Raw genomic sequence first — 24,332 nt, 5'->3', positions numbered from 1 at the left:
GCCACCCAGCCCTGGTCAGTGGGGTGCAAGCAGGAGCCTTTCAAGTAAGGAAATGAGAAGAGAGTAAGCACACACAGCCAGGCAGTGTCTTCATTGGAGACCCGCTCCCATCACCATAAAGCAACAGCAGCTTAAAAGAAAAAACCTTCAGAAATATTTTATTTCTTTTTGGCAAGAAACCCTAGAGTAACAAACTTGATCTGGGTTCAAGTACAGCTCATGAACGTAAGGACCTGTTGCCAGCACCACTACCCCCATCCACCACACCGCCAGGCCTGGATTTCTCTGCTTCAGTAAAGAGAAAGACATCCAGTAGCCATGGTCCTTGGAAGGGTCAAACTAAAAGCCTTAAATATGCCTCCAAAAACCAAATACCATGGAACGGGAGAGCTGCCACAGCAGCAGGGCAGCCACAAAGCCATAAATCCAGGGGAGCCACAGGAGAAGCAAGCTTTTACCTGCCATTCAGTTAGGAAAGGCAGAACAGCAATGGTAATGGAAGGCTTAGGATCAGTTCTGTACATGACGCTTAAAGAGGAGATGTTAAGCAACAGGACTTGGCGTGAAAGTCAACTTCATTTTCCTCTGTGCTGGGCAAAGTTACTGAAAGAAGCTGCTATGAGCATTACATGCTGTGAAACCAGCCCAGCTAACAGGAGGCTCAGCTGGTTGTGATGGGATAAAAGTAGCTGGTCTGCTGCACAGGCGTACGTGCTCACTTTGGTGACCCAGGCAGCTGTAGGAGCAGAGGCTGGAATGCCCAGAGTGCTTGGCATCAAGCGAGAGGAGCCTCTTCCAAAGTTCTCTCCAGAACTGGAAGAATCCAGTGCTGTAGAGGAACACCCAACGCAGTGAATGTGCCTGGAACAAAGTCTGGTCACCTCTGATCTCCCATTTTCTATCACAAAGCCGTGACTGCATTTAAGAACACAATCCCGTTTTTCCCTACCCTCTGGTTACCCTGTAGCAGTAATCGGACCAGCGCTAAGAGAATGCCCCAAACGAAGAGCTGCCTGCCCCCCCTTAACTCTAAGGCACCCTTAAAGGAGAAAGAACCAAGGAGGGATGGATGCGCAGCCTTCAACTGTGATGTGAGGAAGTGAGTGATTTTTGCAAACACATACTCTACTGAACCCACACAAGTGATCTACCAGTGCTCAGCGTCAAGCACGGGGGCTCCGGGCACTGCACCATCGGGGATGCTCCACAGTTCCTTGGGGTTGATCCTCTCCCAGCTCCAGTCTGTACGATTGTTTCCAGGCTACTTCCTAAGTGAAGATGCAGCTGAAGTTCCTCCCCAAGGACTTGTAAACTCTTCTGTGTGTAACATTCATCACCTTATAGGAACAGGACCAATGAATTACAATGTCCAGAAAGCTCCTCCAGAATCAGGTAGAGTCCTGGTTTTTCTAGAATTCCCAGTCATCCACATCCAGCTGCTCCAGGTTTGACACCAGCCCAAAAATGCCGCTGGGGTCCTGGGGACGTGTTCCTTCAAAATTGGTGATGGGGGTGACAGGGCGCAGAAGTTCAGGGAGTGCTTCGGACGCACGGCGCTTGATCTGCACAAGAGGAGAGAACTCAGCTGCTGAAACGCTTCCCCATCACAAATGAGTGAGACAATATGTAGTTCCAGGCAGACAGGAAGAACGCAGCATCATCCTCCCTCCCGCTCAGAGACACATGCAGGGCTTTCACACCACGTCTTGTAACAAGGAAGTGCTTTGCTGCTCCTTTTCAGCAGCCCTTGTGTGCTGTGGCCCCAATGCTCCCCTCAGTGAAGAATCACCAGCGCAGAGCAAGCCAAATAAATCATTGCAGGGGCAGGAAAGCCTCCGCCCTCTCCCATGCAAAGGCTGGAGCTCGCCATCCCGCCAGAGCTGCCAGCAGTGCAGAAGCCACCACCTCAGTTTGGCAGGGGTGGGACTGGGTGGGTTTGAGGTGCCTTCCAGCCCAAACCATTCCATGACTCTGAGAATAGCCCATCCATCTCCCAGGAGAATCTGAGGATTACCAAGCTGCACTACAACTAGTAAAATTAACTTACTCCTTTCAGATCACAGAAAATTCAGCAACTTAACACTCCCACCTGCAAGTTCAGTGACACAGCAAGACATACGCTACAGGAAAGCTACTATTCTTTATCTGCAGATTAAATGAGTCCCTTACCTGCTTGAAAAAGGGATGATTAAGCAGAGTGCCTGCACTTGGCCTGTAGAAGGGAGTTAGAATAAAGTAAGCACACAAGAAAATGCATCAGTGTTTCAAGTCAAATAGTGGAAGAAAGGAAATGCCAGGGTCCTTCCTGCCTCTCATTTCTCAGCTGTAGGGTTCATTATGTTCCCACGATGTTTTACGCGAGTGATTCAATCTTCTGCCGAAGTTACCTACTTGCACACCCCAACATTTGATCAAGGGGAAGTTTCTGAACAGTGTGGTGCGCTAGGGAAATTTGTCAGGGATACAGATGGCTTTACGCTCACTGCTGAGGCAAATACAGTGCTGGATCACTTCCCATCGTTATTCTCTGCTGACCAAACAGCAGACATTCGTGGTGAAGGAAACTGGGTAAACACAGTCTCACAGGCACCAGAAAATCAAGTTGTTCTCTTCCTGACATGTAGAACCACTCTATCCCCCTAAGAAGGCTGCAAAGTAATTCTTCAGTCTGTCTTACAGCAAGTGCTCAGAGTGGTCTTACCCTACACACTTTGATGGCTCTTCTCAATGTTGAGAGCGCATCCTCACTCTGCTATGCTTTTGGAAAGAGAACTTCCAACAACCTCTGCTCTCACAGTTTAATCGGCCCTAGAACACTGCAGGTCTGTGATGAGCAGCTTCCACCTGGCTTTACCTGAAATCGGGGTTCCGCTGGAGACATTGCTCCACAAAGTTATGGAAGTAGGTGGAGAAGGTCCGAAGGTAAGGGTGCAGGGCTGGCTCTCCGTTGGTTGCTCTGACATTGCCGATAGCCGTGCCCTCACCCATCCCATAGTTAGCACTTGAACGGGAGGTCTTCATGGTCAGCTCATCAGCAGGAATTGTGGTGGTGTCTAGTAGGCAGGGAACAGTTCCATTCAGCTTTTCCAAGAGCATCTGGAAAAGAAGGAAAATAACCAACATCGCACCCAATAAGATCAAAGAGTTAAGATTTCCCATTCAGGTAGCATGGCACCCTTCTGTCTTGACATCCCAGTGCAGCAAAGCAGTTCCCTGTGCCAGGATGAAGGATAAGAAAGCTTTTAAACCTCACCTGAGTAGAAGGCATGTCTTTAAATGGTACGTGTCCATTTGCCAGTTCACAGGCTGTTATCCCCACGCTGTAAATATCAGATTTTGCATCATAACCCTGGAGATTCTAGATGAAAAGGAAAAGAAAAATTAGCCTGGTGGACCTAGAAGTGATTGCATGGGCAACACCCATGAGTTGATATGCAGAAGAGCAAACCCAAATGTTTATTTAACTGAAATCAGCTAGCTCATAGGGACGGCATCCACCTCAGGGTAACTGGCGCCTAATGTAACGCTTTGCCAATGGGAAAATCTGTAGAGGTACCAACAAGAAAGCTATCTAGTCAGACAGATCAAATTCTACCAACTCGACCCATGTCTGCCCCAGATCTGTTTCCTCTAACCTCTCCCTTTCCCGTTCTTCACATTTGTGCACTTTCCTCTAGAGGGAAAACAAAGACAGTGTAACGTGGGCTTCATAGCAACTGCCCCTTTTGACAGGAATACAGGCTTCCTTTTTCTTTTAAGGTAAAAAGGAGATAAAAAAAGCATAGAGCTCATTACAAGATAAAGTAACCCTGTGGCTTTTGTCTTGTGTTCTGCCCTACACCCCCTAAACACGCCATAAGAACTCAAAGTTAGAGAGATGCTACATACCACTACAAGCTAGTTTTATTAAACACACCTGCTGCAAGACTTCAGGGCTGAGCCAAGGCAGGACTTTAATGCTGTATTTGGGAAAGTCATGAACAACTTTGAGACGCTGCCCATGGTTGATCATACTCAGATTGCTTCGCAGGCCAGAGAGGAACACCTTCCCATCCACAGAAATCAAGATGTGGCTGGCTTTAACACTCCTGAAACAAGTTAAAATAGTCAGGTTCTCTGGGCTCAAAGGAGTTATGTTCCTTACAGCTCTCCCAGAAGGACTTAGTGCGCAAGGACACCACAAAGGATTTCTGAGAACTTCTAACAGAAGGAAAATGGCTCGTGGGTTTTTTCAATACCTGTGTACGTAGCCCATGTGGTGGATGTAGTCAAGTGCTTTCAGCACACCTTGGAGGATATACGCAATAGCCAGTTCACTCATTCCATCCATAAACTGGGTGCAGATTAAATCTTTTGCAGAACCTAAAAAGAAACAAAACACCTCTGAAACAGTCAGAAAAAAAACCAAGGATACTTCACCTCTGAAATTTAATTTCACACAACGCAAGGGACAGACAAAGGTCCTCCCTCTCCACCTACCATAGGCCATGAAAGACGTCACTACCCACAGCTCATTGTCAGCTATGAAAGTTGCTTTGTATGGCACAATGTTAGGATGGCTGAAGAGCTTGGAAACATGAAGTTCCCCCTAAAATAAAGAAAAGATATTTTGGTTCAGTTTAATAAATACAGAAGCATGAGTACAGTATTGATAAGCACTGCTCTTGCTGTCTGTCCTCTCCTAAATACACTATGGTATTAGTGGATTCGTGTTACCTGCAGGAATGTGACCATTTCATTTGTGCAAGCCTCCAAGTTCACTCTTCTGACTGTGACATATTCCCCTGTGGGTTTATACCTGGCCAGGTTCACAACCATCAAGTCTTCAAAGCCTCTGCCTGAAAGAAAAGGCATTAAAGCTTCAGGAATATTTCCAGAACCACACACTTTTGGAGAACTCCTCCAGTCCCTGACCCTTAAATGATCTTTATGCTCATTTACTGCAACTATTTTTGACCCTGTGAAAATGTAATTGTTCCATCAGATACCACCTTCCTTGGCATGTACTCCATCAAGAGAAATCCTCCTAGCCAGCACTAATACCCAGTCTTTCAAGTTCAGAACTGAAGCAGAAATAAAATGATGAGGCCACAGCCCCACCGAGGACAAGGATAGATTTCGGGCTGCTTCTGCTGACTTTGAACTTCATTCCCTTATCATTAACCCACCACATGCCTCTTTTAGTGGAAAGGCTTTAGGATTGGTGTCTCATCGTTCATTAAAGTGATTTTCAAATTAAAGAGGACGGGCATCTCATGACAAATACAAGCAATCAATCGAGAAAAAGCCAACAAATCCACCAAAGTTGTTTTCTCTGCCAAGCAGACTCTGACCCTCCAGCCCACCAGCAGTATTACCTATGATAGTGAGCAACTCGTAACAGCTGCTGTCCGGTAGGAAGTTGCTCATGGTGTCCCTTTTGGGGGAAGATGCTATCGACTCGGAGCTCGCCTCATTTGTCTGGAGGAAGGAAAACAAAGTCAGGTCAAAAGTAATAACACCGCATGCTAGAAAAAACATCTGCTCCTTATATTATCATACACCACAAAAAAAGACACAGTACTGAGTATAGAAGAGAGAATTTAATTGCTGTTAAAATAATTTTAAGTAGTTATTTATCAATTGAAATCCAGGAGATGCCTCATTTCAGAAGATCCAGATATCTGTGTTTCAAAGCATGTAACTGTAATGGGTAGGTTTTTAATTACTGTAAGCTAGAATTTATTTAGAAATATTTGGATAGAGCCAATTATTATTCCCCAGGACAACTTAAGCACCACTTCAGAGTAACTACCTTTCTCCCATTAATTACAGGTGGCTGTGCTGCCATCCTGTTGCCTGAGCAATGGCCAAAGAAAGCATGTTTATAGCACTTCTCTGCACTGCGGCAGCCAGCGTTTCTGCCTGATGGCTTCTGGCTTTCAGCTGCTCCTCTGAGCTAAGAGCAGCACAGCTGAAGCTGCTTTAGCTGAGTGGTGAAAGCGATGAACCAACTTTGCCTGAGATATGAAGATCAGACACATACGAAAAGAGAAGCTCCAAATGAAAGCGAAGACTTAATTGCAAAGCATTAGGGCTTAGATAAGGAAAATAAAAGACCCCACAGCACACAGAGAAGCGGCACTCGCAAGCCTATCAGCGTTTCTTCTCTACATCTGACATTAAGCTATCTGCTCTGTTCACATACACATAAAACTTTCCAAGTAGGATTTTGCAGAAGACAAACTCTTCTTGCAAGTCTCATTATACCTTCTAACTCCCTCAAATTTCCTAAGTCACAAGGAGAGCATCCTAATGGGGAACAAATTTATTTGGTGTCTAAGATCAGATTTAGTTATCTCAAATTTCTAGCACATTAACTCCTCCTGACATTTGGAACTCCAGTTCATTTTTCCACCTCAGCCTTCATCAACTGCGAATGCCCTTTATCAGACCTTTTCTCATGCTACATGAAGCAGAAAAGGCTCGTGAATTTTCCTACAGTGACTGCAACTCTTTTTTTTTCCATCACTCAAAGATGCAAACAATGCAGTGACAGCTAAAAAAAACCCAAGGAACTCGCTGTTCTGCACTCAGTCCAGGGTAAAGATAGTGCCAGAAGCACAGACGTGAATTCACTGGGTCCAAAGTTAGACCTTGGGAATAAACGAACAGTCATGATTCCCAAGTTCCACCCTTTCACCTTGTAAATGACTGATTCTTTTTGCTGCCTTAAATCATGGTGGAGACTGAAGCAGAGGCAGCGGCCTTCAACACCTACCTCACTCTTGCAAGCAGCCCAGCTGCGCTTGCTGCCCAAAGAGCCCAACTTGGGAAGAAGCAGCCCTCCCCAAACAGTTCCAGAACTTTCCTAGAAGCAGCACTGCACAGGCCCACCAAAAACTATAAATAATACTCTGGATGACGGGCCATTGGTGCGCCCACCATCCTGGAAGGATCCTCTCAGCACTGGAGGCTTTGCTATTTTTCTTTTCTTTCCTTTCCCTCCTTTCCTTCTTTCTTCCTACCAAGGGTCTGATAAGCCAATAGTTTTCCTATTCCCAAGATTTTTGCCTGTGAGATTAGATATCTTTTAGATCAATTGTTGGTGGTTTTTTTCCCTTAATCAGGCGGAGGGAGTCCCTATATTTACAGGGGTGACCCAGGGCCCAGGCCTCATGTCCCAGATCGGGATGCAACACACCTGACTTTGCACAGCACACATTTTCTCTCTCTCTGCCTACCTTTAAAATAGGCACATTTATGAGTTAAGGGGAATGGCAAAAGTTAATATTTGTGGACAGCACTATGGTATAATTTCAGCCCAGATAACTCAGCCCTGTTTCAGGATAGCTAATCCCTGAGATCTTGGCAGCCCCAAATCCTTTATTACAGTCATATCACTACACAGTGCTATTCCTTGGCTGAGAACAGGCAGCAACTTTCCATTCCGATATCAAACCTCTGTTAAAGACACCTGTCAATTCTGATCTCAATTGTATCGTTCACTGCTTCTTCCAGCAATTTCCCAGTCCTGTCAACAGCAAGATTGCCAGGAGAGACACACAGGCAGATGGAAACCTCTGAAGCAGAAAGGCACCACCAAGGAAATGAAAGCAGGAGGCTCTGATAAGCAGTGTTATGGAGCAATGACAGTGGTGAAATGCTAAGCAATATGTAAGTGGTTTGCTGTATTAAAGTCCACTCCAGATACAGCATAAGCCAACAAAACAGATGCAAAAGATTAAATAAATTTAATCTTATTAATGGTACAGGCTGTTTGAACAGTAATGGAAAAATACTGTAATTTCCCATCTTCCAGTAAATCAGGGTCTTCGCTTGCCTCTCTACGTGTTAGCAGTGACCAGTAACTGAGAGTCAGCGCAAAAGGAGCTCTACCAAGAATTTATCAACTTCATACAAGAGTTCTTTTAAAGAAAAAAAAAAAGTTAAACTGAAATGTCATTTATGAAATACTGCGAGAAAGCTCCTCGGTGGTTTCACACAGGACAACTTTTGGTGTATGGGCAAAAGCAGCGGCAAAATGAAGTCACGTGTGACTCGCTTTATGGCATGACATTCATTAAGAGCTTCCTAGCTTGTTGATCTGATTTTGAGATAAATTTATGGAAATTAATTGTTGAAAAGCAACTACTGTTATAAATGCCATAGGAAAATCAGTTATGTGATGCTAGCAAGGATCTGCAACCGCCAAATGGTGTTCATTTGAATTAGGAAGAGGGAATGTCATTTTTGTTCTGCTGCCTTCCTCTCCGCCTCCTCATTCCCTCCTTCATTTTCAGCATGAGCAACAAAAATTTTCCCCCCGAATTATTTACTGTCTGCTGGGAACAGCAAGGTTTTATGTAGATGTAAACATCAAAGTAAGAATCAGCAATATCACTGCAGAGGTGACCAAACCCCAGGTCAAGACTGTAACAAAGACAAAACAGATGCTAATCTCAATTTGCTTCCAGTCCAGTATATACAAAACACCTGGCAATTTAAAAAAAGGTGTGAATTTACTTGACTTTATACAAAATACTCAAGCAAATCTCATATTTTCAGTCCTGTTTATGCCCATAAATTATAGACAAAGGCACCAAAATCAATTATAAGTGGCTTTAACTGACACAGTTATAATGAAATCACATTTAATTTGTGTTTGTAATGAGCTTAAACTAGAGCAACACCTGCACACAGAAATGTTTCAGTGTGAGCTGGTAGAAAATCATTCAGACAAATACACTTCATTGTAAGCTGTGTTAATCTATGAGCACTGTTCACCGTGAACGACCGTGTGCAATCAGGGCCTGCAGAGCAACGTTTTCAGCTGCCGCATGTCGGCTGTACATTTTGACCAGATGTTCCTTGTTTGCAAGTGATTTCAGTTTTTAAGAGGTAAAGCTCTCTAAGCATGCATGGAATTGGCTCTAAAGATGACCAGACAACAGCAGGTAAAGTCAACTCAAACTGAAAATTACATGGTGTCTGGTTTTGATGTTGGGGCTTCTGTTGTGGCTGCTCTACAGGGAAGAGAAAGGAAACCAGGATCGAGGAGTTCAATTGGGTTTGAATGGCCAACACCAAATCTTTTAGGCTCAGTTTTCACTAGCCTCTTCCTTTTAATCTAAAATGGAGCTAAAAGAGATTAGCATCTCTGATCTAAATCAGCTCAATAAAGGAGACCCTCGGGCAGTTGGGGGAGAGGGGACAATGACACAAACACAAATCCAAGTTTAAAAGTTTTGCCTTTTCACCTATAGTTTGAAAACCACACACCAAAATCTCCACTCCAGGGTGAAACCTGTTTCCACACTTGTAGAGCTAAATATAGAGATGAAATATATAACTAAGATAAAAAGAAAAATCAAACTTCCACACGGAATAATCTCCATGCAATGAACCACAGCACCACAGCCTGCAAAAGTCACTTACTTTTCTCCGAGAGTCACCCGGAGGCTGCTCTGGAGTAAAGAAATCAATCGTTCACCATGTTGTCTTCAATAGATACCCATTAAAAATATAGTTGGAAAACTGAGCAAATAACCCTGCACGATGCTTTTGGATACCAAATACATACAACATTTTTTTTAGACAAAGACATTTGATTCACATGTATGGTTGCAGCACTAAAAATAATCAAACTGTACAACAAGTGGGGGATTTAAAGAGATTCAAATAGCACTACTGTTCACATATTCAGCATAAATGTAAACTGCAGGTTGTTTTTAACTATACATCTAAACACGCTGAAAAATGACATCTCCACTTTGCTTAAATACAGAAGAAACTATCTAAAGCTTGTATCAAGTACTGAAAATCCTTCCACTCCACCTGGAAGTTCAGGATTGAGACATCTTTCCTATCTCTGATGCTTTCTACGCCGCTGATCAGGAATTCTGCATCCTAGTGGGCTACTTTGTTCCTTACACATGAAGCCAAAAAAACGAACAGTTCTCCTGCAGGCGCGCTGGGGAAACTATCATCAGAGTTTCAAAATCCATTCTCACTTGGAGTAAACTTCCCAACCCCAAATTTTTGCATAGGAAAAGAAATGTTGTGCTATGAGATACAGAATGCAGCATCTGAAAACAGAACTGCATGAAACTGATTTCCAACGGTTTGATAGATCTTGGACACCTTCATGTCAACTTTATAGAGCTGGCAAGCTTGAATAACCAGATCTGGTGGTACAACCAGATTTATCCATCACTTTTACTGTTAAGATACATATTTACAACCAAATTAACAGACCTCGAGGCTAAAGTAAAACATTTCTAACAGCATCATCTAACAAGAGGAAAACTTACCTCCAAAGAATTCGAACTCTCTTAAGCCCTCAACAATGAACTTTTCCGACACCCACCGCTGAAAGGAAAAATAATCCTCCAGATAATTAGTTTTTCCATCTAGAGACAAGTTTCTTATTCCCCTTGCCCCCCAAAACCCATGAGAATCCTAATGTTTCAAGGCTTTCTTCTGCAACATCAGAGTTACATCCTTATGTTGGACACAGATATTCCCCTCCTGTGAGCACATACCCACACAGAGGTGCTCTGGCTTTTCCCAACCAGCATGCACTTGCAATAACATTAACATAATTTTAGGTCACTCAAACAAGAACCCTCATACATGCATGTACAGCAAAAATAATAAGCATGCTACAACTTCCTTATTTACAGAAACAACAGTTATTTGTTAGGGTGTAATAGGTGTAAAAAAAGCTTCAGCTCTATGAGGTGATGTCTAAGAGAACTTAAATATTTTGGCTATTTATCTATTGGCTGAACACAAAATTCGGAACACAAATATTTTAAAGCTGTTCTTGTCTTCCAGAATTCATGTTTAAATCCAGAGCAAGCACTTGGTTGTGCTAAGAAATGTTTCAACCACTCTACTCAACTCTGTGATTCAAAGAAAAACATATCTACACACACACACAATACATATAATATGCAATTTTAGGTTTGCAGAGTGTTGGTTGTGGAGTTAACATTATAAAAACAACCATAAACATTCCCACGTTAGAATTTGTCTACTTCGTAAAATAACTGAAAAAAGAGTTTAGGTTTTTTGCAGAAGGGAAGCCGGTCCTGGGAAGCACCACCCTGTCTTTAGGTGACAATGACTTAGAACTCATGTGTAACGATACCATTTTAGAGCATTAGAAGTGTTTTTCTCATGTGAAACATCCTCATTAAGGATCAAACAAAACCTCTGTGTTCAGTTTTCCAAGGTGGTAGTGGACATGGGTGAGGCAGCGATCTCCTAAAGATTATTGGAATTGCTGCCTTTTTTCCTTAATTGCAGAACTGTGCTGGGCCCCTGGCAGCCGTGCAGTGGTGCACGGGCAGTGAAGGCTGCAGCGCGGTTTATTTAATGACTCCTTGCCCAAGGATCAGCCCGTTCCAGCAGGACTCTGTGGTGCTTCCCAGCAGGCAGCCCCCCCACAGAGCCCCGCACAAGCTCCCGCACGCAGGAGGGCGTGAAAGCGTTCAACACTCACCCTAATCCGCTCGGGTTTACTTACAAGGAAAGACATTGGACCCGCGATTGTGTGGCGCTGGCGGTTTACGAAAGGACAGGGAACCTGCAGGCACAAGAGGGGGTCAGACCTCCCGCCTTGCCTGAACTGGCAGCTCCAGGTCCCCAGGCACGGTCCCCTCTGGGCATCTCACCACCTCGCCCCGAGGCTGGCAGCCCCAACCCCATCACTGCTCCCTGCCGGGCCCTCTCACAGAATCAGGGAATAGTTTAGGTTGGAAGGGACCTCAAAGCCCATCCAGTCCCACCCGCTGCCACGGGCAGGGACACCTCCCACTGCATCAGGGGCTCCCAGCCCCATCCAACCTGGCCTTGAACCCCTCCAGGGATGGGGCAGCCACCCCTGCTCTGGGCAGCCTGGGCCAGGGCCTCCCCACCCTCATGGTGAAGAATTTCTTCCTAATGTCTAATCTAAATCTTCCCCCTTCCAATTTAAAGCCATTCCTCCTTGTCCTGGCACTCCAGGCCCTTGTAGAAAGCCCCTCCCCAGCTTTCCTGGAGCCCCCTTCAGCACTGGAAGCTGCTCTAAGGTCTCCCCGGAGCCTCCCCTTCTCCAGGCCGAACACCCCAACTCCGCCCCCCAGGCCCCTCAGCGCCCCCGGGGCCGCTCACCTCCGCCGACGCCGTGCGTATGACGTCAGCGCGCCGCCACGTGACTGGGGCGCTCGTGTGACGTCACCAGGAAGCGCCCCGGGGGGCGGTGCCGAGGGCCAGTAGCGCGCGCCCCGCCACGGGGCAGGCCCGGCCCGAGCTGCCCAGAGCAGCGGTGGCTGCCCCGTCCCCAGAGGGGTTCAGGGCCAGGCTGGATGGGGCTGGGAGCCCCTGATCCAGGGGGAGGTGTCCCTGCCCAGGGCAGGGGTGGGACTGGGTGGGCTTTGAGGTCCCTTCCAGCCCAAACCTTTCCCTGATTCTGAGAGTCCAGCCAAGTACAGTAGGCAGGTGGGGTGTTTCAGTTATAGTTTACTCTTCATTAGGTTGTTCATTTGAGAGTTCGTATTACAAAATTAGCTGCCATGGCCCAAAAACGTATGGGACTTGAGAAAAGCTGTCTGCTTACACAAAAGAGCACAAACTAGTATTTCCTTTCAGAGAAACAATACCATATTAATCTTTAAAGCTAAATAGTGCTAAAATTTCAACATCATCTACATTAGTTTTGGTTTTAAATAATTTTACTAACCATTATAAAATCAATGTATTTGCATGTATCAGGTTACAGACATTTGCATTAAATCAGTGTGAAGTACCCCATGCCAGAAACAAGAAGGTTAAGCAACTGCTGTTTCAACTGCAGCTCATTCTTATTGCCTCCGAATCAAGTTTCCACAAAGTATTAAACAAGCAACTGCAAGACATTTTTTCCCCACAAAACTGTTAAAAGTCTTATAAGCAACAATAAAATGACTTCTGGACGCGAAGCATTTATAAAATGCAGAGCGCTCTCAGTTAACAAAGTGCTTGCGCGGGGGCACTCACTTCATTCTCTCCGTTTATATTCAAAAACCTGAAGCGACCATTCACCAAGTGAAGAGGATACACATCCTCTGAACTGTTTTAACTTGCTTGGGGAAGTTGGCCATTGCAGATACTTCACTGAATCGAGCCTCTGGTCGAGGTGAACCAGGCAGCAGGTGCTGAGATCAGGACAAACGTTTTTGAGGCAAACTTGTAGTTTAAAAATATTCGAAGAAAGCTAGTTGAAGCTGTCAAGTCACCATGTGCTCACTCCTGAAGAAACACCATGCCGACATGACGGACTTCACACTGTATTAAGCGCTTGCAGCATTCAAACCCACAAGCAGGAAACTGTTAGTGTATTCCATTCCCTGGTATTGAATCCATCTATGTTTTACAGATGCCAGCCATGCCCATAGGTGACCTAATACTGTTTCAATCCCTTGTTTGTAAAAAAAGAAAATTAAAAAAAATCACTTCTACTGGGCTTAAATCCCTGAAAAATCCATACTGTGTATGGAAGGCTCTAAGTTTTGTGCCTTTAGAAGCTTGATGCAAATAAACGCACAGGAATTGTTTATTGTGCAGTTTCCTTCCCCTTCAGTTTTTCCCCTTTCCCTCCCAATAACTACACCCAAAGTTTAAAACCAAAGCATGAATATGTTACCAGCACACGTGGACAGGTTTATAACCTCCTGGTTTGAAGAACAAATAACAAAGAGCATTCAAGAATATTGCAATTTTTCCTCTTAGACAAGTAGCAAAAACTTATACCACCTGCAGTAAAACTGCCAAGACAAAGCTCTCTACATACACCTGCATGTTGCTGTGATGCTTAAATAACACCAATGCAAGAAACATTTCTCTTAATGGCTACTAGTGTTCAAAGAAGTGTAGGGTTATGGAGTTCAGTACGCCTTTGTACCCTGTGAATTACAATTCTGCAGGTGGCACTGAGATGCCTTCTCACAATGGAGTCACATAGCTTTCACTTTGATTTGCTTCATCTTCATCTGCTTCTTCTCCAGCTTCTTCTGCTCACGCCGCAAAGCAGCTTCCTGTAGGCAAGGACACAGAGATCTGAATGAACATTGGTGATCTCTTCATAGAGCAAGCCCATCATTTCAGAAAAGCCAACAAGACAGACCTCCAGACATGGGTTCATGTCTCCAGCTATGCAACTTTCTCTTCACCAGGGACCTTCACACGTTTCAGAGAGTAAAAGCACATACCCCAAAAGTTGTCGGCTTCTAGCTGGCCACTGCTGGCTTTCCTACAGGCAACTTTGCGGATATTCCAGAAGAAATCTGCCAATAGTTTCCAACAATCTGAAATTCCATCTCACCTCCAGCCGACGCTGTTTTTCAGGATCCTCTTCATTCATGATTCGCTCCTTCTCTGCTCTTTTTTTCTCTTCTCGACGGGACTGGGCAGCCTCCTGTCTTTGCACGTGAGTCAGTTTAAGGAAGTTCTCTTCCACGCGAGCCCTGTTCTTCTCAGCTTTTTGTTTACCCTTTTGACAGAGAAAAGCAACCACAGTTAATTATCCATTATCAGTGAGACTACACCCTGCTCATCAAATTAGAAACATAAGGCTTCCAATATTAACATTAAGGATCCAATGGTAACGGTTGGAATTTTATACAATATTCAGAAGACAAAAAAATAGACAGTGCTTACTTCTCTGTTCAGATGGAACTTCTTTGCTTTGTCAATAGAGTAGATAACCATGTTCATCAGAGGCAGCAAAGATTCCATGTCCTTTGGGGAAGTGTTGCCTGAACCAGGCACTGAAATAAAGAGTTTCTTGTTAATTCAGAGAGGTTGCCAGATTTTTCTACTTGCTACAATGCTCCTTCCTTATTGCTCAAACTATTCATGAAAGAAAGATGTTCTTGTCCTCCTCTTTAGGAAGGGCATAACTAGTAAACAGAGGCATTCTGCTTTGGAGGTCACATTTAGATTCCTCACACAGTGGCAGGCACTTTTTCCCCACACAATCCTTCTTAGTGTGGAATTAGTATGGAATACAAACATAAGGGCTGAATTCAGGCTCTGATGTTAAGTTCACTTGGAGCTATGGCCTTGAGTTTCAAAGACAAATACAGGCCTTTTCTAGAACAGACACAACAGGCTGGTTTTATTTCATACTAGTTAACCAAGTAACTGTGCAAGCTCAAACTGCACAGTGTGTGGCTGAAAAACAACCCATCTTCCAATGGTGACCTAATACAGCACCTGCAGAGATAAGAGTATGAGCTAAGATCAGTGATAGCAAGATTGTGTATCGTGTTATCATGAGCATATGCCGCTCTGTCCCCAGGGTTATCACTGCCTTCTGTTTACTGATTAATCCATCAGTGATCACATTACATGCACTGAAGTAATTTGTCATATGTTATCGTTCACAGATGACAGAAGTTGAGCGTGCAAATCGCACAAATAAAGCAAACCACCCCCCCAGATACACATACACACACACACAACAGTTTTCTTACCATTAAATGTAAACAAAAGTGTCTTTTTAGTTTCGGGCAGTTTTGTAAGCTGACCCTCCCTAATAGGAAAGAAAAAAGTGGCTGGAATGAGTGAAGAAAAACAGGCACACAAAATACCAAACCTTGTTAAGGAAAAACTCATTGCAAGAGTCTCTGGTTCTCAAACTACTTGAATAAAATAAACATGATTAAAAGCCTGGCAGCAATCCAAATTTAGGATTCAAACTATTCAGATTCCTGAAGTGTTTTACTCAAAAGCATGCAGAGAAAAGGCATTAATGTGAAAACATACTAATGGCACCATCTAATCTGACTGTCAGATGTCATGTCAGTTCTAGCACCTGAGCCCTAAGGCAGCCTTGCATACCGTTAAATGATGTTCAGTTTTACAGAGGCCCTGTCATTTATACTGCTACAGATCTTAATAAAATATCAGTTAGAAAACAAAAATTTTAAGCAATTCAAGCCTACGCTGCTCAAACCCCCACATTATTCTAATATAAGGAAGTCAGACCTGTTTTGCAGATCCTCCAAAACCTAGCAATTTCAGCACAAGGTACACAGGCCGCTGTATTATAATTAAATCAAAGTATGTTTCTTTTTTTGGAGGGCAGTTTCAAGTTTTGATATGGATCATTTATTTATATGCTTGAGAGTGTAATACACTCTCGCAAAAGCCTACGTGGCAATTCAGCTAAGGTACATCACCCACTTGGCAGTTCTGAAGCAGCAGCTAAAAGCCCCTCAAGACAAGGAGGCTCAGAGAAACAGAAGAGAGACTGCATCTGTGTATTTCTGCAGCACAGCTGAGAATCAACCTGAACAAGCGTACTTGAACAATGGATTCAACAGCAGAATGTTTAGCCGTATCAGCTAGTGAAAGGCAAACTGCTTTGATGGTTTCTTTTTAACACTGCAGACTTTGCTTAAGCAAAATTCTCAATGCATTCCGATAGCATCTGAGCTACTGCGTCGAGTTCATCTCCTGCAGTGCTGTTTCTTGGCCCTTAAACTTGTAACATGCCACATACTTCTAGTGGAATTACTCAGCTGTGTTCCAGCAGCCGCGTACACTGTAGCTGCCAGGTGTCATCTAAAACTCGTAGCTGCCCAAACTACAGCACAACCAGCACACAAAAATCAATATTAAAATAATACAGCACCTTGATCTTCTAAACTAATGCAGCTTTTGGAAGCATTGCGAGTCTATTTATTCACCTGTTTCACCTTTGCTACCAATTTCTCTTTGTCTGCATTCCAGCAGGCTTCACATTGCAAACAAGTTTTGTCAGCCTCTATTTTGCTTGGTGTTACAATAGTTACCGGGAGGAGAGATCTAGCTTTATACGTACTCTTGCATAAGTTTTGGACCGGAGAACTGGTCCGAGAAATGGACAGACTCAATCTTGTCAGCATAGTGCGTGAGGAAATGTATCATCTAAAAGAGAAACTGGAGTTAGTTATTCCCACCGTCAATCCATCTGCAGCCTGCTCATTCCATATGAGTTTGCCAAAGTGTCCAGACATCACTCAGAAAATTGCTGTGTTCAGCTTGCCACAATGACACTGGAATTTAACTGCCAATCTTTTTTAACACTTGCTAGAAGGGGCCTCAATGCATGGAATTACTGTGAGCAACTGAGATACTACATATCTAACTCTCATTTGGGATTTTCCAATTCATTTCATGACAGATGTCGACTTGGAGGACCTCAGACAACCTCCGTCATGCTGGCTGTTGAAGCTAACTTCCACACTTTGAAAGGCAGTTTTAAGCCCACAGTTCATGTTAGACTACCAGCTGCTATGTAAAAGGAATAAAGACGAGAGAATTGCATCCTCCTTCCAGCCTGCAAGTTCCCTTAGGGCCTTGATTTCTCTATATCTCACAGGGCTGTTTGGCTCTCCTGTTGTGACGTTTACAGGAGATAATGATTAGAACTTTTTTGCATAGGCTGTAAGTGCCAGGGTTACCATGAGAGATTGGTACTAACTGATTCAAGATTACCTTAGCGTCCATCATTCCCTCTGTGACCTCCCCCATCTCTGACAAGATGGCAAGCGAATCTGGAAGCCCATATTTTGCACCAGACTTAGGTTTATCACTACAGAACTCGCTCTGTATAAAAGAGAACAAGTGGAAAGAGAAAATAAACATAAGCTTTTCAGTATCTTATCAGACTGAACTGTTCCAGCAAGTCAGACCCCTAAAGGTACCTGATAAGGAACAATAAAAATGCACTCACTCAGTCGCTCAGTCTGGCTGGGGACATTTTGAGCATAAAGCAAAACAATCAGTATCAATAGTCTTTAAGTCAGTATTTCCCTTAAGGGAAGGAGATAAAACAATTGTAATATATCCATGCTGGAATGCTCTAAGTGGATTAAGGCACTTTGCTTACATTGTCTGATAACAGAACAAAAACCACTGGCATCCTACAACCACACACTTTAGTGCTATTACTTGAGACAAGTTATGACAGAGAAGATATGCAAAACCACTGCTTGCTATCACTGGATCCTTTGCAAGCTTCAGGGCTCAAACATACGGAAACTTTTAATTTCGGGTCACACAAGAGCAGATGACTCGGACCTAAACTTCCCATATCACCTATCACTAACTAGGTTTATTTCTCATGTCTTGAAAACATCATTTGTGCAAATTAAAAGAGGTGATGTGACGGTCGTGTGTCCTGACAACACCCTTCATCATCCTCTTAAGTATGCTGTACACCAGAAGGAAGATGTGAGCTGCTTTCAAATGTCTGTTTTCCCTCAGTTCTGACAGCAGCTGCTAGCACTTCAGATGCTTGATGGCACCAGACTTCCATCCATTCAATGACAATGCTTTTTCCTCCACTAATTCCAACAAATCAGTCACGCTTTCAGCTTTTCCCAAGAAAATGAGCAATCTACAGTTGAAAGTTCCTTACATCCCACTATTTATCATGTTAATATTACCAATGTGAATACACATACCAGATCCTGCATCTCCTTCTGAAGCCGTACCAGTGCTTTTCTTGTTCCAACAGCAAACACATAGGTGTCCATATCTTCATCATTCATTGTTACTTTTATTTGCTGTGGGACAGAGTGTTATTAGCCCCAATCAGATTTATACTATGTACTCTGCCTTCAGAACACTGGCCAAATGGAGACTTATGTCTCCTATGACTTCAGTGTCTGTCTGACCGTTTGATTCTTAAGAACAAACACTAAGCAAGGCCACGTGCAGCTAAGATAAAAGTTGTTGATTCAAAGCTTCTCAGTGTGTCTTAAAGTAGGCAGTTATATTGACCACTCAATGTAATATTCCAGTAGAATGCTGCAGTGTAGCGACAGTGACTAGAACTGCAGAGATCTAATACTCATTTGCAGTGCAGATATCCATCATTTATGAACAACTGCCCACATATAAATTAAATATTTTTAGTAGATATAATTAAATAGAATTACAGCCACACAGAAAGACTATTCACAGAGCACACAGCCACTCTTCTTCCAAATGTAACCTCTCTTGGCATTTATGCAGTTAGGGATTCTCCTCATGTCCAAGAGCAAGGGCCAGGCAAAAAGTAACGTTACAGGATATAAGATCGAGGCCAGTGTATGCGTTAAGCAGCTCTGTTCAGGCAGACTGAACAGACAGAAGAATAATCATTAAGTATTTCAGATCATAAAACCACTCTTTATCAAGATGAGGTCTGACTCATTCCTTCAGATTGTTTTGACAGTTACTGAACTAGAAGATACAGAATACTGTACAAACACCTAGCGGTTTGCTTGTACATCAGAATGACTGAAAACGGCAGAGCAGAACCAAAGGAATGCAACATTTGATCACAGCTCATCTAAAGGGCTGAGAACTTACCACTTGGTCAGATGCCGGCCTCATCATGCGCGCAAGAACGTTCAGCAGGTCTTGTCTCTTGAGAAACTACAGCCACAAGTTTGTAAACACAGAGAAGATAGCTGAATACAGAGTGCAGCACTTCACTGGCAGATAGCAGTGGGACTCAAGGAAAAACAGGACCATTTCAAACAGATGTCTTTCATAGAATTATTTGGCTTTGAAGGGCCCTTTGGAAGTCCCCTACACTGCTCAAAAGCAGGCCTACTTTCTGCACTAGATGAGTTGCTCAGGGCCTTGTTCCCTCAAGTCAAGAGCTGAACCAACACATGGGGCTGTCCCATCCCAGGTGCAGAAACTTGTCTTTGTTCTAGTTCCTTGGAATTGCTGTTAGACAATTCCTCCCAACATGCTTAAGTCCCTCTAAATGACATCAGGGCTCTTCAGCCTACAGTTACCTCTGTCTATACTACATTTCTGGTTTCTATATTCTTTCTGTAAGCATTCACTGTTACCTCCTTTGGTGGGCGGCAGAATACAGGCCCATACAGATCTTTTAGTCTGACCAGCCTTCCCTTCATGTGTGCATATTCAGAACCCTGTATCTGAACATGTCGAGCTGGGACTCCTTGTTGCTCACATTGGAATGAAAAAGCCTCTAGAACCTGAAAACTGGTAACAAGTACTACAAAATCCCTCATCCTTACCTTTAGCTGGATGAGCATTCCTTCACAGCACACCCTTCCAGAGCACCACAAGTTATATACGTGTTCATTTTCTTGATTTAGTTTCCCAGTGCTTGTAGCTTCCTTATTAATGCCATCGTCCCCTGAAGAAAAGAACAGTGAAAGAGAACTGCGCTCCAAAACCCACAAATTTAAACACCAAAGCTTGTCATCTGCTCAAGGGCAGGAAGGCTCTACAGAGAGGAATTATGTGAGTGGCTGAGGGACTTGGGGCTATTTAGCCTGGAGAAGAGGAGGCTGAGGGAAGACCTCATCGCTCTCTGCAGCTCCTGGAAAGGAGGTTGTGGTAAGGTGGGGTTGATCTCTTCTCCCAAGTAAGAAGTGATAGGATGAGAGGAAATGGCCTCAGGTTGCACTAGGGGAGGTTTAGAGTGGATACTAGGAAAAATTTCTTTACTGAAGGCGTGGTTAATCACTGGCATAAGCTGCCCATGGCAGACGTGGAGCCTTCATCCCTTCAAGGGGTCAAAAATGTGTAGATGTGACACTTCAGGACATGGTTTAGTTGGCATGGTGGTGTTGGGCTGATGGTCATACTACATGATCTTAGAGGTCCTTTCCAACCTCAATGATTCTACAATTCTACAACCATGCAGCTGCAAAGAAAAACATAGTCTTCGCTATAAGCCTACATGCCAGTCTAAAACCAGCTTTATTCAAATAAACTAAAAATGAATCCATGTCCTTATGGAACTCACCAACAAGAGCAAAGTTACTTTCTAGGAGCTCCCTGTGAGTATTGAACCATGCATGAGCCAATCGGTTGTTTTTGTTCTTCCCAATGATGTAATTCATGATGTAAGCCAGAAGACCTGTTACCATGAGGATCTCCATGTAATAGCTCTCCCAGCTGTTTTGAAGGTGAGCAGGGACCTACACGAAGCGAATGGTGACCGTCTTTTAGGTATTGAATGAGCAGATTCCATATACGCAAACAATTTGGGAAACACGGTGTACTGGAGGAGCTTCATCCCAAAGATAGCAATAAGCTTCACAAAGTGACAGGACAGAGCTAAGCCTACATAACGTATTTGGCTCACACTGTGTTTACTGTAAGCATATAATTGTTGCAACCTCTTCTTTATGCGTCAACAAAACACCCAGATACTCTAGGATGTCTGGATTAAATGAAGCTCATCGCTACAGCTCCTCTGCCTCCCCCCCAGTCATATGGTTAAAAGAAGCTAAGTCATAATATGCTTTGGTCAAAACTATATTTCAAAAGGTCTGTTGCAATTAAGAATTTCCTGATAGATATTCCTATTACAGTTCTCAGTTTGAATACAGAACGCTGCATTGATCCAAGGACGGGAGTTCTAGCAACTTAAAACAGAGAGAAACAGACCAAAGGCACTTGCCCTGAAAGTTTCAATTCAAGAGCTGATATTTAAACTAGCATAAACCAATGCAGAAAAGCATGGAATTGGGAGCTGGCACGCCTGGATCATATTCTACTGCAATATCCTGTTGCATTATTTTGGGTATCTCACCTCCACACTTCTTCCCATTTCTGCACTATCTCTTATTAACTCAAATAGCAAATTCTTTAAGACAGATTCTCCTTTATGTGTATGTTTGCACACCAGCGACATTATTGGCCCGCCACCTTTAAAAATTAAGTCACAAAACACCAAATAGAAAGCAGATCAACACTTATACCTACATTAACTATTGTTATAGGGTCTTTATTTTTGCTAGGAGATGCGTCTGGTTTCTCTTCATAGCCTTCAAACTCCTCATCATCATACGGTTCACTCTCAGTATCACCTTCCTAAAAGACAAAACCCAAACCAGCATGAAAATCCAAAGCCTGGTAAGCAAAATCCAAACAGAGAAGGGGAGAAAGAAAGGTGTAGAGACACTATTAGGAATGACATAGAGGAAGGAGATGAGGCATTACCTGTGCATCTGCGTCATCAAAGTCTTCCTGATTCTCATCCTGACCTTCAAGCTCTACAGTGGCTTCTTCTTCATCATCTTCTGTAGTGATGATCCGCTGAGGAGAATCTGTGACTGCATCTTCATTAACATCTTCAAATTCAGCAAAGTCATTATCATCATATTCCATAATGTCATCTCCATCCTCGAAGTCATCATACTTTGCCAAAGAAAAACCCCAGGGGATGAACAGGACAGCAATAAAAATACACAAAGTTTTCATTTTCACTGTTAAAAAAAAAAAAAAGAACAAACATTGCAAAAAGTTCCTATCGGTTCTGTTACATTGCACCTCCAGAAATGCCCAGCTCCTATAGATGATTTAAATACACTTTCAGGGTCAGACTAGAGAGACAAATCCCTGCCTGATCGGGCCACCATCTATATAAAGAAAGTGAATACTCTTACTAGAAAAAACAACTTTGAGGGTGAGGTCTGGGACTCCCTGGCTGGTGGCAGGAGCAGCTGAGGCAGCAGCAAGTTCACATCTGGCCAAGCTGCCCAAAAGAGCAAGTTCTGGAATCAGAGGTATTCTGCTGTAAAACAGACTCTTCTAATAGCATCTCTCAGTCAGTCAGCATTGCCAGCTCACTTCCAAGGCCAGACAGTGCATCTACAGTGATTACTAATCAGCAACTAGACACAGTCAGATCAATGAATACGTAGCAACAGCAGTAAACCTTAAAATGTACTTAACTAATTTACTTTAAACAGCAGCGCTCTGACAGTCTCGGGTCCCACAGAATCCCAGCACTATTTCTGTTTGGAGACAGAGACCTTTTGTTGTAAGGCCTACCAAAAAAAAGGGTAGGAAAAGGATGGAATCACGCTGGTCTCCAAAACAACAGAGTAAACCAGGGCTTAAGAGACTAAAGCTCTGCCAGAAACCTGCAGAGGCAGGGACAGTCTGTCCACCTTGGATTTGGCCTTGGTTTCCTACATCTTTTCTGTTCGATCTCAAAACAGTCCCAGTCTCCCACTCAGGCTGCAGGGACAATCACCAAGGTGGTCCAAACCAGGAGCCTCCAAAGACAGGAATACTTCTACTACTGCATTTCACAAATAGTTGCGGCAGATGGGCTGTATCAGACTCAGCAGCAAGACTCTTTTTGCCCTCCTGTAACCACATCTGAGTGGGAACTTGAATGTTAATGAGGCTGTTCTCTAAAAAACTGAAATAGGAATGATTTGTTCCTAAATTAGACCAGCACTCCTCCAAGCACCATGTGCAGAGAATCCACTGCTAGGAATGACAAGGACAGCTAAAATAAGCGCCTTTGACAGACTTCTCATTCCAGCAAACACCTGAACAGAACATGTTCACAAGAACATTGAGCGAGACAGGAAATACAGCAAGGCAGAGCTCAGGAATTCAGCACATCGTGTAGGCATGATGTGTTTTTTAATAGGAATTTAAGCAGAAAAATAAGACACTGTTTGCACAGAACAGAATTTGCATTTGGAAGTTAAAACCAGGACAACAGAGCCACCTGCTCAACAAAACCCTAACAGTTTCGCAATGCGATTTGGAGACTGGTGGAGTATAACCTCTTCCTAACTACATTAACCTGAAGCGGGGACACACACTGCTACCCCCCAGCCGAAGCACAGACTCGCACCCACCAGGAGCCCCCAGGGACACCCGCTGCCCCCTCCTGGCCCGAGGTCTGGTCACGCCCCCCGCCCCAGCCCGAGAAGGGCCCCCCCCCGCCGCCCCCGAGCCCCAGGGAAGGAGCGCGGTGCTCGGTGCTGTCCTCCGGATTCCCTCGCTCCCAGCTCCTTCCAGAGACACCCACCGATCAAGGGTCTCGAGGGCCGAACCAGCTCCCTGCTGCCCCCGCCCCGGTGCTGGGCCCCAGCGCCGCCACCCCCGGCCCCGCACGCCCGCTGCCCTCAGGACCAGGCCTCCTCCCCCTCGCCGGGGCAGGGGGCAGCCGGTAACGGGGAAGGAAGAGGGGGCGATGCTGCCCTTACCCGGGGCCCGGCCTTCCCCCCGCGCTCAGCGTCCGCCAGCGGCGCAGCCTGCGCGATTTGCGTAATGCACACTGCACGGCCTCCGCGCTTTGCGTAGCGGCGCGCGTGCACGCCGCGCAGCCCGCGTGTTTTGCGTAATGCACACTGCGCAGCCTCCGCGCCTTGCGTAGCGGGTATCGGTCGTAGGTTGAACGCGTACACGCGCGGGCAGCCTCACCGCTGAGGAAGCAACCGGGCCCCGGCACCCGCCTCCCGCAGCCCCGAGGTTACCGGCGAGGGTGGCCCGGGGCCGCTCGTGCCTTGCCCTGTTCCACCGCCCTCCCCGTGGCGGCTTCGCGCGGCGCA

General features: G+C 44.5%; 2 protein-coding genes across 5 annotated transcripts; both read right to left on the bottom strand.

Annotated features, from left to right (window-relative positions):
* Positions 1-131: 131 nt before the first annotated feature.
* Positions 132-11,591, bottom strand: STRADA (STE20 related adaptor alpha). 4 transcript variants are annotated; one of them, XM_069877257.1, is made up of 12 exons: positions 11,489-11,591; positions 10,293-10,350; positions 9,418-9,446; positions 5,358-5,460; positions 4,717-4,838; positions 4,480-4,588; positions 4,239-4,362; positions 3,917-4,088; positions 3,254-3,358; positions 2,855-3,096; positions 2,170-2,212; positions 132-1,562 (listed from the first exon to the last, which is right to left on the bottom strand). In XM_069877257.1, the coding sequence occupies exons 1-12, from the start codon at positions 11,522-11,524 to the stop codon at positions 1,410-1,412; spliced, it is 1,296 nt and encodes a 431-aa protein (XP_069733358.1). In that variant the 5' UTR covers positions 11,525-11,591; the 3' UTR covers positions 132-1,409. The 4 variants fall into 4 exon arrangements, with proteins under 4 accessions (XP_069733358.1, XP_069733359.1, XP_069733360.1 ...); XM_069877258.1 differs by having other exon boundaries at positions 11,513-11,580; XM_069877259.1 differs by lacking the exon at positions 9,418-9,446 and having other exon boundaries at positions 11,489-11,567.
* Positions 11,592-12,468: 877 nt separating this feature from the next.
* Positions 12,469-24,133, bottom strand: CCDC47 (coiled-coil domain containing 47). The gene is made up of 13 exons (XM_069876759.1): positions 23,988-24,133; positions 21,976-22,241; positions 21,739-21,846; positions 20,774-20,948; positions 20,037-20,158; positions 19,351-19,416; positions 18,459-18,560; positions 17,488-17,598; positions 16,832-16,917; positions 15,480-15,538; positions 14,662-14,771; positions 14,327-14,494; positions 12,469-14,039 (listed from the first exon to the last, which is right to left on the bottom strand). The coding sequence occupies exons 2-13, from the start codon at positions 22,234-22,236 to the stop codon at positions 13,959-13,961; spliced, it is 1,449 nt and encodes a 482-aa protein (XP_069732860.1). The 5' UTR covers positions 22,237-22,241; positions 23,988-24,133; the 3' UTR covers positions 12,469-13,958.
* Positions 24,134-24,332: the final 199 nt, after the last annotated feature.

This window comes from Phaenicophaeus curvirostris, chromosome 26 (assembly GCF_032191515.1).
Source record: "Phaenicophaeus curvirostris isolate KB17595 chromosome 26, BPBGC_Pcur_1.0, whole genome shotgun sequence".
NCBI classification, from domain to species: Eukaryota; Metazoa; Chordata; class Aves; order Cuculiformes; family Cuculidae; genus Phaenicophaeus; species Phaenicophaeus curvirostris.
Note: the sequence above shows the minus strand (reverse complement) of the source record. Positions and strands in the feature narration are given on the sequence as shown.